General features: G+C 31.7%; 1 protein-coding gene across 5 annotated transcripts in view; it reads right to left on the minus strand.

Annotated features, from left to right (window-relative positions):
• LOC127706394 (sulfotransferase 1B1-like) overlaps positions 1 to 15,523 on the minus strand; it is a 262,668-nt gene that overhangs the window by 111,421 nt on the left and 135,724 nt on the right. The window contains exons 1-2 of one of the 5 annotated variants that reach the window (XM_052210979.1): positions 6,247 to 6,426; positions 4,424 to 4,747 (exon numbers count right to left, since the gene is read on the minus strand). The exons of 2 other annotated variants lie outside the window; for them this stretch is intronic. In XM_052210979.1, the coding sequence (XP_052066939.1) occupies positions 4,424 to 4,747; positions 6,247 to 6,397 (475 nt within the window). In that variant the 5' untranslated portion in view covers positions 6,398 to 6,426. Of the gene's footprint in view, positions 1 to 4,423; positions 4,748 to 6,246; positions 6,427 to 7,694; positions 7,718 to 15,523 lie in introns of those variants that run through there. 2 more of the 5 variants (XM_052210978.1, XM_052210980.1) reach the window with 2 other exon arrangements.

Below are 15,523 nucleotides of genomic sequence, written 5' to 3' on the forward strand. Positions count from 1 at the left end.
TCAAACCAACAAATTTGAAATAACCTTCGTGGTTGTCACAGTTTTGATTTGGGCACTGGCTATGGTTACATTGAAATGTAACAATAATAAAAAAGTTATTGTTACATTTTAGGCTAATTGCCGGAATGCAGGGTTGGGTAAGGAACTGATTAATTACGAATGTAACAATAATATTCATGTAAACGGTTACGCTGTGTTATTGTTACGTTAGATTTATTAAACTTTAACCTTCTATAGTTTTGGTTGCTTAATTCATCGATATGTACTTGATAATAACAATAATAATAATAATATTATCATTATTATTCTTACTATTGTTATTATTCAACAAATAGTGTTTAAATAGTTTTAAGTATTAATTGTTTTAATGTTCTTCAAGATACTACTACAGTTTAGTAATGCCAAAGGCGAAAAATATAGTTTAATGGTTCGATGTTAAGAAAACTATTTTTGACCTGAGGCATGGCAGACATTGAAAGTTTCTATAACTTTAAAAAGGGATATTGCAGAGTGGAATTGTTAAGTCTGCAAAACAGACCTGCACATTGCTGCATCGCTCGTTTTTTATGGCTGCCTAGAGTGGTTTCACCAAAAATGCGTCGGACTGAAACATGCTCCAAAAATAACATACTGGATGTGGGATGTGTAGAAACTGTCATAATGATTGTAGATAGAAATTTAAAAAATTGTATGCAATATTGTAAAATTCAAATAAAAGTTTTCAAGTTTTATTTTAATACATATTACTAGTCCCAGAATACATTGAAGTGCATTGACGTAACAATAACACAACGTAACTGATGATACAAATATTATTGTTACATTCTTAATAAATCGGTTCCTTACCCAACCTTGCATTCCGGCAATTAGTCTCCAATGTAACAATAACTTTTTTTTTATTATTGTTACATTTCACTGTAACCGTAGCCAGTGCCTTTGATTTATGTATTGGTAGTTTTTAATGTAATGGTCTGTTAAACAAGTTTGATGGATTCACATTTCAGCAAATAGTCGGCATTAAAGTAAGTACATACTTGGCATCCCTGATGGCAAATGCAGGTTTAATTTGATATAGAGCAGAATTCATGTTATAATTTTTTAAATAAAGACACTACGAAAAAGCATTTTGCAAGTTTTTTAAGCTTCACGTTCAGACATATAGATGATATCCTATTACTCCATAACCCTCTTTTCAGGGAATGCATGTAAACATATATCATACATCACAGTGCGCTTGACATTAGGGATACTATTGAAAATATGATACCTTTTTCGAATTTAGATCTCTGTCTTGAAATTGACAAATATGGACGACCTTAAACTGGAATTTAATACAAACGTGACGATTTTAGTTTTCCAATTACCAACTCCCAAATTATCATCTCAGCACAGAGTAGTAACAATCTATCTGCTCTATTGAGTTGCATTTACAATAACTTAGTAATTACCGTATGGAGTTTGGTTAATGTATAACTTTAACATGATTGCTAAAACACTGCACATTTTTTGTTTGTGTCCTATTTAAATTACATTACCCTTTCTATGTATGAAGCCTTTTCCAGAAATTACTTCCGTGATATCTAGTTTATTTTTCTGCATATGATTAAAGGATGTTGTTTCAGCAATATTATCTATGGTCTTTTCGGTGCACGGTATCCCTAAGAAGTTAGCCAATCGCTGTATCTCTCCTGTATCATCCTTAATAGAATAAAATTAAACTTCATTAGAGCTAACACATTATACCACGTTACCTTACCTGTGTAAAGTTACCTTACCTGTGTAAAGTCCATGTTTTGCTGTCGAATAATATCAATTAAACAGTCATTTCAAATAAAACGTCATTTTGTTTCTGGTGTATACTTTTTACATTGACAATCATACCACATCATTCTGCTAAATCTATTTGTAAAGCAAACAAAAATAGTCCTCTGGTGGTGTAAATTGTGTTTAATCACCTGCTTGACCTATAAAGAAGAGCAGCAGTAACTGGATGTAAAAAAATTTTGTCTATAATATTTGAAAAAAAATGCACATAATTGAAATGATTGCATTGTGTCAAAAAGGTGCAACCTTTTTCATTTCTTCGAAATAGCAAGTAAATATCATGCCGGGAAAATCTTTCTCTGCTTGTTCCATTTCTTTCACATAATTGTACCATGATCCATAGGGACCTACAAGTGAAGAACAGAATTATAACAAATTAAATCTACTGATAAGAATCAAAAATATTCTTACATAGAAATGAGAAAATACCTAAAAATAAGGAAAACAAAATAAGAAGACATGTTCTACAAAATAAGAAAAAATCTAGTATATTTTTGTAGACGTACTGGAAAATTTACAACACATAGATAGAATAGTCTTATAAAAGTAAGAAAATGTGGTATAATTGTCAACGAGGGAACTCTCTACCAGAGATCAAATGGCATAGAAGTTAACAACTATAGGTCACTATACGGCCTTCAACAATGAGCAAAACCCATACCGTATAGTCACCTATAAAAGGCCCCGAAATGACATATATAAAAAATTCAAACGAGAAAACTAACGGCCTGATTTATGTAAAAAAACAATGAACGAAATACAAATATGATATACAGCAATAAACGACAACCACTGAATTACAGGCTCCTGACTTGGGACAGACTATACAGAACTTGGGACAGACACATACAGAACTTGGGACAGACACATACAGAACTTGGGACAGACACATACAGAATGTTGCGGGGTTAAACATGTTAGCGGGCGCCCAAACCTTCCTCCTTACCGCGTTCTAGTATCACGACTATCCTAATTTTGATATGTTTATTCACAAAAATTTCTGAAGTAACTGCCTAATTATATTTCTTTAAGTAAAGTTCCAATTGTGAAAAGGGTTGTTGTAGATAAGTTAAACCTATTTTGATTTTTCCGGTTAAATTATAAAGTTATTTTCCTTATCCCCCCTCCCCCCCCCAAAAAAAAAACAACAAAAAAAACAAAAACAACCCAACATACAACCCTTACAGCCCTTTGCCCTTTGTTCCACGATAATACGTCAAGTAAAATCTAACATGTTGTATTTCCGACTTAATACCACATAGGGTGATTTTCTTCAAATTAAAGTGAATTTGAAATATAAACAAAATGTGACGTGAGGGGCGTGAGGAGCTTGTTAACAAAATTTTCATAAGGTAGCATTTATTCTAAGTTCTTAGTTTGTTTTTTTTGTTTGTTTTTTTTTTTTTTTCAATTTGTAAAAAATGTTGTATCTACTTCAATAATATGACCAAGGTACCTTGTCATTTTGGTAATATCAAGGCATTCCTTGCTTTTCTTTTCTGCCAATATATAAATAGTGTTTATGAGGCGCTTCATGTAATATGTCTCGGGAGCTGATAACAAGTTATCTTTACATATAACAGACGTTTGATGATTCCTCGGGTAATTTAACAAAATGTAAGGTGCATTCCATGGATAAATTTTCAGAAGTTAACTCTATTTCTCGATAAAAGAAGAATGTGTCTTAGGTCACGAATGACCCCGCTCAAACTTGCTTAATATAATATGTGAAAACATTTTTGGGAAGGACACTTAATGCCCCCTTCATCTAGCAGGGGCGGATCCAGCAATTTTTAAAAGGGGGTTCCCAACCCAGGATAAAAGGGGTGGTCCAACTATAGGTCCCCATTCAAATGCATTGATCGTCAAAAAAAAGGGTGGGTTCCAACCCCCGGAACACCTCCGAAACTCCCCCGGATCCGCCACTGCCTAGCGGTATGAGCATAAAAAGTAAGAATGTGTGTAAAATTTGCTAGACCACAATCAATCAAAATAAGCTGCAAGGTATCAATGTATAGAGAGGATATATTAAAGTGTATTTCTATTTTTCTAAATACTTTTTACTACGTGTTTAACTGTCGAAAGATACTGTCATTCGTTATCCACGGTTTATGCAAAATTCATGCTATAATTAAAATATTTTGAAAATTGGCGGTTAAGATATTGCCATCAAATTTTTGGTGTTATTGTAGCTGAGACATCATAGTTATTGCTTACATTTTCTTTCTTTAAAAGTATTAGAAAAATATGGATTATTTTGAATAAATGTAAAGACAATGTGTTTCTTTTTTTTAATATTGTTTGATAAATCGTTTATTCAAATTTCCTCAGTTATACCGTATCCCTAAGCAGCCCAACAAAGCATACATTGGGAGCCTTGTGCTATGAAATTTTGCATTTTCCAGGAAAACATATGGTATATTTTAATGAAAACGAAATTGAAAATTACAAATTAAATTTTACTCCAATGTTTCATCTCTTTAATCAGGTTTTACATACTAGATACACAATTAATTATATAATCTAAATACCTGGTGTTACGCTTAACATCTCTAGATTGTGTGGTTCTTTTTTCAGATTTTGTATGTTGGTAACTTACATTTGTCTGACATCCACATTTCGAAAAAATCATCCCAGGTTCCAGTAAAGTCCAGAAAGGTGTCACTCTTTGAGTGATAATAAAACGAGACACAGACATCTTTCGGGTTTCTAATCATATGAATAATCTTGCATCTATTTTCGATATGCTGCATTGGTAGATATTTAAATGAGTAATGAGTATTAAGTAACCTTGGTGATGGCAGTGCATCTAAGACTGAGAGATCGGGAATAACTTCTAACATCGTCGAAACTTTGGTAACGGTATCCAGTTCTGTTTTGTTTCTTATTAACATATTGGTAACTTCGTTAACCCAATGCGTTCCTTTGGAGAAAATACACAGGAAAATTAACAACTACGAATACAGGTATTACATGTATTAAATTCAATTCATATGATACGAATACGGGTATTTGTTCTCTAAATTTATTTTGTGTTTGTTAAGTTGTTAGGTGACTGACTACTGACAAATACCGTGCAACTTCTTTTAAATAAAAACTAAAAGATTATAATGAATATGGGTGATTAATGACTGTAACATTTAAGTGGTCAGAACATCCGCATGTTGACATTGAATAGATACTTAGAAACCAGGTACTGCTATAAATACTGGTTTAAACAGAAAATGTTACATTGTAAATACTTTTTTTTTAAATCAACTCTGCACGGTGAAATGCGCATCTGGCGCTTGTGCATCAAAATTGGTACCTTTTATATTATTACTACCACTGATGTTAGTCCCCGAGAGTATTACCAGCCCAGTAGCCAGTACTTCGGTTCTGGTATGAAAATACGGACATTGTTTTGATTGAAATGTATTATTATAAAATGTTAGAAATCATTTAAAATTAAGGAATATATCTCCCTCATGTAACGCCTTGATTCCTTGTCCGGTTTTGGCTATACTGTAGGTCATTTAATTTGATCAGCTTTTCTACGTTTGTATTGGGTTTTTGATTTTCAAATACTTTGGCCTCGAGCATCACTCAAGAGACATAAATTATCGAAATGCGCATCTGGTGCAGTAAATTAGGACCGTTTATATTATTGTATAATTCTCGAACACATACTCACATTTGTGACGTTTTTATATTGTGCGCACACAATTGTCGTGCTAGTGTTTTATGAAATAATGCGAGTTTATTGTTTTAATGCGAGACATTTTCAACAGTGTAAAGAACATCCGCATTTTATCGACTTGATGATTAACAATCAGTTATGACAGGATTCTAGCAGAACAAATAAAACTGTGCATCCTTAAAATTGCATTAAATTTACAAAGTTAACGTACATGGTTTTATTGCGTATAATATATTAATATAATGAATTTGGAGATATATAATGGGGTTTACTGGACAGGGACAAGTAGGCTAAAACTAACTAATGCAGTAAAATAGGTCATTCAGATACAGAAAAGAGAATGATGGGCAAAAACAAAGAATGCAGAAAAAATGCCTAAAAATTACAAAAAACGGAAACAAAGACAAAGTGAATTTAACTTATGACATGTACATGTATGATAGGTTAATAATAGTATGTGATTTTCAAATGGTCGGCAAAAGCTTTTATTTAACATATTAAAAGCTATTTTCCTACATTTTGATTCATTTGATTTCGTGGGTACCAATTTTAGTGGATATTACGGAAAACTTGAATTTTTGTGGATATTTGATTTCGAGTTTTAACATACTCCTCATACATTTCTTTGCATTTGCAATTCGTTGAACATTTAAATTCGTGGTTCTCCTGTACCCATGAAATCCACGAAAATGTTTACCCAACTAATAATAATGAATCAAAATATGGTGCATTAATAATACTACCTGATTTTGGATATGTGCAGATCATAATATCTGATTTTCTAGACTGAATTTCCCTTATGTCTTGTATAGCTTTCTCTATCCCCTTTTCTCTGATTATATTGAAAGCTGGAAATCGTACCCCTTCATACTCTGGTAATGGAATCGGTTTCATGGTATTTCTTAGTTCCTTGAGTTTCTCCAAATTCAGATCCATCATTTATAAAACTTAAAAAAGGAATAAAAGCAGACTTTTGGTTGCATTTGTTCTCTTGGGGAGAGTTGCCTCATTGGCAATCCCATCACATCTTCTTATTTTCTTTTTTAATTGCATTTCATACAAAATAAAAATTGCATTAAATATCTCCGAAAATAAAAATATAGAAAACGTAACAAAATGTTATTGCGCCAGATGCGTAAGATGCATTTTCACATATAAACTGTTATTGTCGTAGCCACAATTCCTTCCTCTTTTCCTTGAATCTGACATCAGCGAACGGAACTTTCCACCGAATCTGTACTGACCATAAGCAATACGAATTGAGCTACATGTCTGGACCTTTTATAGCTGACTATATGGTATGGGTTTTTCTCATTGTAGACCGATAATTTCTTTAAACCACGTGTTTGGAACACTCGTGGATAGTTTTCTCATTGCCAATCATACCGCAACTCCGTATTTTCATATCATGCATATCTGGGAGCCAGTAGAAAAATAGGAGAGTTTGTTTTTGCATGGCCCAGCTATATTTACAGAGTGACATATACAGAGTGTCGTAAAAAGTGTAAATTAAGAAATTTATGAGATATTCTATGTTGCACAAATTGTGACGATATAGGTCATAAAGATATAAACTCGTACTCGTATTTTCCATTCTCAATTCTATTTGAGTATGATGGCATTATTCGTATGCATCATTTCCTACAGTCGAAATGATTATTATTGCATTTCTGTCCGTTGTTCAACTATCGCAATAACCTATTTTTATATTCGATAGGATACCTACTCTGTGGTAGGACATCCTGGTACTCGGTCAAGTAAGAGCAACGTAAAGATTTAAAACAAAGCTTTCAATCGGTACAATGTTTGGGGGGAACATTAACTGTTTCATGTTTTCTATACACGCGACAAAATCATCGAAGAAAATTAAACTTTCCCCCCAAATTGCACCGATTATATATTTGATTTTACTTCTTTTGGTTGCTCTTACTTGACCGAGTACCAGGATGACCTACCACAAAGTAAGTAACCTGTCGAAAAATTATAGTATCCGGAGGCAAAAGTCGGTAATAAGAAAAACGTCTATTATAAGTGCACCCGAATACATTTCTGAATTTACAGGTTTACTGTAACATGTGTAACTACTTCCTTGTACCAAACATACATTTGTTAAATTCCGAAATATATATTTTTTTCAAGATATTATTCTATGTTATCTATATATAAATGGAATTCTGTAAATGATACTCACTTGAAACGAACTTTGAAAACCACTCTGATTTTTACACACTTTATATACATGTATATGTAAACCGTGTGCGCGTAGTAGTAACTAAGATACATCTAGCTACGATCTTACGATCTACCTTATGAACTTTCAACTTTTGTTAAATATATAAACAGTTATCTCATTGTAATGTCTTACTGATATGTTTTCTTTAAATTTCAAATTAAAGCTTTTGTACTTTTTTCTTTCAACATGTTCATGTGTGTACATGGTTTACTATGCGTCGTTCCACCTTTAAACTGTGTTTTGTGCATTGTAGTGAATATTTATAAATGAGGAATATACACTTAGGCATTACATTGTAGTACGTTGCAAATATATAGTCTATGGATACTTTGTGTGAGTTTTTGTGGGTTTTTTTTAATGGGTAAATAACTAAACCTAATTTGTTACAATCATGACAATAGTTACCTATTAAAAACAGTGCTGTAAAACGACAAACACTTGCATTTCGATACAGTCTATCAGGCATTCATTATGTAAACAACATGTGTACTGATAAAACCACACTATTTTACGGAAGCCATTTAGGACCTTCCAAAAATATAATTTGAATTCGAGATCTCAAATTCAAATCGTTAATTATCACGAATTGTATAATTCGTTATCACAGATTAAATTCGTGATAACGTAATATCGTAAAAGTAATATAACAATGTTGTTACTATTTTCAATCATTCTAAGGGCAACAGCTCCAACAACATCAACTAAATGTTCCCCAATAAATCTAATTTTTCAAACATATGTTCAAAACTGTTCTACTTAGAAGATACAGTTCCTGTGTTTGGCGTTAAAACATTAATTTCCATCGTCACCAGATTATCAATTTCAATAACAAAGAAATATAAATACCAAAGCACTTAGAAATCATATCACATTTAATGATTCTTTCAATTTCTTAATAACCCCGATTTGGACCTACTAGAAAACTGGGCCTATAATTAAAAACCTAAATACATGTTTAGATTCATCATATCAAAGAACCCCAAGAAATTGATAATTGTTTTTTTATGAAATCAAACAAAGTTTAATTTTGGAACCTTTTGACATCAATGTGGGCCAATTTAAACATGGGGCCAAAAATCCAAAATCTTAATACACGGTTAGATTCAAGAACCCCGGGAATTCTTTTTTTTTTTAAATCAAACAGCTACGATAGACTCTTCACTATAAGTCAAGTCCACCATTGATCCAACAAGTGTAACAAAATTTCATAGAAATTATATTATTTGTCTCCTATTTCTCAAAGATTACTTAAAGAAAAAGAAAAACCAACAGCATAAATAAAACCTAAGCAAATCAAACTAACCGAATCAATTAAGATATATCATTAGACAACTATATATTTTTTTTTTTTTAACATAATTAAATATTTATTTCAAATATTGGCTTGTTACAATATCCTTCAGGAGTCCAAGCTCCTCCTGATGTTCCATGTTACAATCCACTAATCACTCAGGGTAGTGCTTAGTTGTAAAATACATATTACATTTGTATATCAAATATATATTAAATAATATCACTTAATATGACTATTCATATGTTTTCTAATAGTTGCTAAAATATTACTTTTAATTTTCAAACATACTCTTCTATTGAACTCATTGAGAAAAATTAAGAAAGCATTGACATTTTTTGTCTTTTGATCAGATATGTAATAGGCTTTGTAAATTGAAAAGCCAACAATCGTTAAAAAATAGTTAAAGTCAAAATATTCTTCGTCAAAAGTTGTATATCCAAATACCAAGTGTCTTAGTTTTATCTTAAAAGTTATTTTACTGTTCTTTAAAACTTCATTTATTTTATTCCAAAAAAGTTTCAAATACGGACACAGTATAAAGTAGTGATCATAATCCTCTTCTTGTGTACACAAATTACAAGAACTATTGTTTACAATTTTCCACCTGCATAAAAGTTTCTTTGTAGGTAGAATATGTTGTAGTAATTTCCATCTAAAAATTCTAAGTTTATTTTCTTTTAAATATCTGAATAAAAATTTATATAAATTGTTTTGATATAACACATCATCTATATCAAATATACGCAGCCATTTTTTTGGTCCGATAGCTGGTTCAAATTTTTTATTTATCAGAGACTTATATAAAAGTTTATTTGTTAGTGATTCTAATTTTATAGGTAAACCTTCCAATATAAATTGTTTTTTTTTATATTAACAATACTTTTTACAGAATTTTCCGATTTTAAAATTGCTGCCCAGTCTTTTGGTATTGATTTCTTTACTAAATTAATTTCAGCTATCCAGTTTGATTTATTTTTCAGTTTATTTAAAATTATGTCTTAGGAAATACAGCCTTTTTCATCTATGATATCATTTACATAAATAAGATCGCTTTTAATCCATTTTTTTAAAAATATAGCTTTATTTTCAAATTTTTATAAATTTATTGTTCCATAATATTTGTTTTCTTATATCTGTAAATGTTTCTGGTTTTTTTGTTAGACCTCCACCAGTTAATTTCCAACATTTAATGATATCTTTATAAAAATCTGGGATGTGTTCAATGCTTTCTTCTGGCTTATCCCCACTGTTTGTTTGAAACACTAACCAGTTTGACCCAAAATTATAAAAATAGTGCTGAGGTATAATTTTCCAACCTCCTTCACAATCATTTACTAGTCTTTTTACCCACATAGCTTTTAAAGCAGTGAAATAACTCCTTATATCTATCATATCCAATCCCCCCTTTTTATAGGGACCAATAATTGAATTTCTTTTTACTTTATCTGGTTTATTATCCCAAACAAATTTAAAACAACTTTTTTTCTATTTCTTTTAAATATTTCTCTGGGACTATGCAGGCAGATCCCACAAAAGTAAAAATGGGCACAATTAGTGTTTTGATAATCAAAATTTTTCCAAAAATAGTAAGATTTCTTTTTTGCCAAGCACAAAATAATTTATTCATCTTTTCAATTTTATTTTCTCAATTTAGTTTTTCACATTCCTCTCTTCAATGCCCAAAGTATATACCAAGAGTTTTAACTGGTCCATTGCTCCAGTTGATTCCCTCAATTTTGTCTTTACATGATTTAAGCGTTCCTACCCATAACCCCTCTGTTTTATTTCTGTTTAATTTCAATCCTGAATAAGAACCAAAAATTTCAATTTCGTTCATAGCAACTTGAACATCATATTTAGAACAACAAAATAAAGTAGTATCATCTGCTAGTTGCGAAATTTTTATACTATGTTTTTTGCAATCTAATTTGATTCTGATACCTTTAAAATCAGTATTGCTTCTTAATCTTGAAGCCATAATTTCCACAGATAAAACAAATAATAATGCAGATAAAGGACATCCTTGGCGTATACCCCTGGTGTTTTTAAAGACATCAGATATCCAACCATTATTCATAACACAAAAATGTCATGTTTGAATATCGCTATATAAAGTCTTAACCCATCTGATAAAAGATTCATTAAATCCAAAATGTTTTAAAACTGAAAACATAAAATTCCATTCTAGAGAGTCAAACGCTTTAGAAAAATCAACAAAGAATATAGCCCCCTCGATTTTGTATAAATCAGTGAAATCAATAATATCTTGTATCTGTCGAAGATTAAAACCAATAAATCTATTCTTTACATAATTATCCAGTCTGGTCTTCTTTAATAAGTTTTGGTAAGATTTTTTTCAATCGTTGTGCTAGAGCGTATGATAGAAGTTTCATGTCAATATTTAAAAGAGAAATAGGACGGTAATTATTTAGTGACAATGGATCACCTTTTTTAAATAATAGCGTTAATACACTTGTACGCTGTGAGTATGTTTGATCTTTATATCCAATATTAAGAATGTTTACTACTATGAACTTTAATTTATCCCAAAATTTTCTATAAAATTCAACTGTTAAACCGTCTAATCGAGGGGATTTATTAAGTTTCATTTTATAAATAGCATCTGGGCATTCTTCTACTGTAATATCCCTATCGCAGAGTGATTTATCATTTTTATCCATTTCTTTCTCGAGTTTTGTCTCAAATATATATTTATCACTTGATGTTTTATCGGGGCTTTTCGTCGAGTATAACTTTTTATAGTATTCTTTAATACTACATAGTATATCACTGTGATCCGTTAAAATCTCATCATTTTCCCCTTTTAATTTATTGATTGACTGTTTTACCTGTCTCTGTTTTTCTAAACCTAAAAAGTACGAGTTATTTTTTTCCCCAAATTCGAACCATTTCTCTCGTGATCTTATTTGAGCCCATTTAGCCTTTTGTTCGTAAATTTTGGCAATATTATTTTCAAGTTCTTCAATATCTTTATCTAAATAATTATTCTCAGATTCTTGCTCATCTCTAATTTTCAATTTTATTTCTAATTTTTTTTCAAGAGTTCGTAAGTTTTCTCTTGTAAATTTTGCTTTAGATTTACAATAAGCTATAGTTGCCTCCCTTACCTTTATTTTAAATATATCCCATGCTAAACCAAGGTTTTTTAAATTACGAGTACTCATAAAGCAGCTTTTCATTTCTTTATTAACTAATTGTATGTAGTCATTATCTTCTAATATAGAATTATTTATTTTCCAGTACCCCCTTCCCTTTTCCGATGCACCAGTTCTAAATTTCATAAAAACACTTTGATGATCCGTACAATCAATAACTGCAGGTTTAATTTTACAACATTCTACTAGTGGTATGAAGTCTGAACCTATCAGAATCATATCAATCCTACTTGCCTGAGATTTATCTTTTCTTCGCCAAGTATATTGTTGTTTATTTTTATTTGAATATCTCCAAATGTCTGCTAAGTTATTTATTTTTATTAAAGAATTTAAACTATTTACTGATTGAATATTTTTTTACCTCTGAACGAGTATTTTTTCTGTCTATCGCTTGCATCGTATCATTGAAAGATCATTGTACTGTAAAATTTACATTGTCTATATGACTACAGTTGAGCTTTGGCCTTCTTGGGGGCCATTATTACCAGTAGTCCTGTCATGTAAGTTCTCTGGGGGTGTAGGTGGGGTATGATGCTGAGACAGATTCCTGCGTTGACTTTGTGGTGTGTTCATAAATTTGTCTATATATGATTGTCCTTTGTCAGAATTGCTTGAATTTGTCTCATTCACACTAACCTTTCCCTTTCCTGGTTTTGTAGAATTTGGCTTATTTGCATTGTTTGAATTAGCATCTGTTGTTTTTGGATTTCTGCCTTTTGGTTTATTTGCCACATTTGTCTTTGGTTTCAGTTTCTCAGACTGTTCAGTTGACTGAGAATCATTTACAGATTCATCAGTGGTCACTATTTCTTCTTCAGTATTGCCTACTACTTGGAATGCATTTGGACAATCCATCATCTTGTGGCCTGGTAATTTGCATTTTCTACACACCCAATCATTTGGACAGTCATACACAAAATGACCAACCTGTAAACATTTATAGCATGGTTTTGTAGTGCCATCATTGTTAGAGCTTCTGTTTTCAAATTCAGGTTGCCCACTATGCATAACTATGGCCATGTATTTGCCTATTTGTAAACTTCTGGCTATGGGTTTGTCTAACAACTTACTTATTATCATTCTGTCTCCAGTTTGGCAGTTAGTGAGTTTGCCTTTAACCCGTAACCGTTTTCTATGGAGACAACTATATATTGAGGGTGTTCAAACTATGGAACGGCACATAGAAGCTATGGATTTGTTTTCAATATATTACGATTAGTTTGGGCCCGACGAGATCAAATGTGAAACAATCTACATAATAAAACAAAAACAAAAACAACTGTAAATTATTGACAAATCAACAACCTGAATACAAATATGACAGACAGCAATCAGCGACAACCACTTAAGTCAACAGGTTCCCGACATGGGAATATGGCGGGGTAAATCACAATTCTGAGTGCTTAACTATCCTTGACCTGGGACAGTGGTGTAGCAGCACAACACACACACGCACACAGTTTTACAATTAATTGGAAAATGTTTAACCCATCAAATCTGTACGATGCACATCCCCTTACCCCCCCCCCCCCCCCCCAAAAAAAAAAAAATAAAAACTAACATTACGACAAAAGTCACAACAATGGGAGGACTGATCATTGAAAGTTAGTTCAAAACCAATGACAATTAATTAATAAAGCATGTTCTCCCATACATAATTATGAGTATAAGTTTATAATATCGAGAGGATGTAGGACCATATGACTGCATAGAAGTATACATTTAGTTATATTTTAATACATCAAAAACAAAATCAATGTTAGTATCGATAAAACAATTCTTAAAAGATCTAACCACGGTGTAAAATAATATCTGTTATGAATTAGTTTATTTCAAACTATCAACAAAACAACATGGATCGTATGTATATTGTCGAGCTTTATAAACAGCACCCCCGTAAACATGAGGATGTGATATCCCGTTTGTAATAAGAATTTTACAGTTACAGCTTAGCTTCTATACATAATTGTTTCTGCCGAAGTCTATCACAGTGGTTCTCTCCGGACTACCCGGTTTCCTCCACCAATAAAAAATGACTACCTTGAAATATCCAATGTTTCTGAAAGTGGCGTTAAACATCAATCAATCAATCAATCAAAACCAAATCTTAAATCTATGAAAGAGTAAGTAAAAGTTTTAAGTAATTTGTGGTAATGAAATCCATGACTTAATAATTTACTTGTTATACATAGATTGCGTCCATTTATCTCTAGCACGTCACTACAGACACGTGTATAGCAAACGAGTTGTGAAATATATAAACCATAAAAAGGTAAAGAAGGTGCCAAAGAAAAATTAACAACACATCTCTTTCATTTATAAGATATAACAGTATCGTGAAGTCGAAGTCATTCGTTATGTATGTTGATTATCCTGTATTTTACTTTAATCTGAAAGCAATAGGAAATTGTGTAAAAGAAAGTGATCTTGAAGTTTGCTTTTTTATATAAAGTATGCATTTTGTTATTCATTTTACGGAGATCTTCAGGATTTGTTTTTGTTCATAGACTACGCTTTTTCTGATTCATTTTACGGAAACATTTTAATAAGTTTACTGTAAAAATTACTAACTGCCAAGCTTTGAATTATACATTTATTCTAATCGCAGGAAAATCAATTGATATTCTGTTTATTGTGCGGGAACCAATATCGTGAATAACTGTAAAATACATTAAGTAAGAAAAAAAAAAAAAAAACACCTCAGAATCAGATCTAGGGTAAAACTATCAGAATCAGTTTTAAGGTAGCACAGTCAGAATCAGTTATAAGGCAGTACTGTCAGAATCAGTTCTATGGTAGAACTGTCAGAATCAGTTCTAAGAAAATAGAACTGTCAGACTCAAGGTAGCACTGTCAGAATCAGTTTTAGGGTAAAACTATCAGAATCAGTTCTAGGGTAGCACTGTCAGAATCAGTTCTTAGGTAGCACAGTTCAAATCAGTTCTAGGGTATCACTGTCAGAATCAGTTATAAGAAGATAGCACTGTCACACTCAGTTCTAAGGTAGCACTGACATGACTCAGTTCTAAGGTAGCACTGTGACAATCAGTTTTAAAGTAGCACTGTCAGAATCAGTTATAGGCTAGCACTGCAAGACTCAGTTCTAAGATAGCAATGGCAGAATCAGTTTTAAGGATAGCACCGTCAGTTCTTAATTCTAGAATCGTTTTACCCTATGTTAATTATGTCAGAATCAGTTATAAGGTAGCACTATCAGTATCAATTATAGGGTAGCACTGTCAGTATCAATTCTAGGGTAGCACTGTCAGAATCAGTTCTAGGGTAGCACTGTCAGATTCAGTTCTAGGGAAGCACTG

This window comes from Mytilus californianus, unplaced genomic scaffold (assembly GCF_021869535.1).
Source record: "Mytilus californianus isolate M0D057914Y unplaced genomic scaffold, xbMytCali1.0.p SCAF_6, whole genome shotgun sequence".
Taxonomy (NCBI): Eukaryota; Metazoa; Mollusca; class Bivalvia; order Mytilida; family Mytilidae; genus Mytilus; species Mytilus californianus.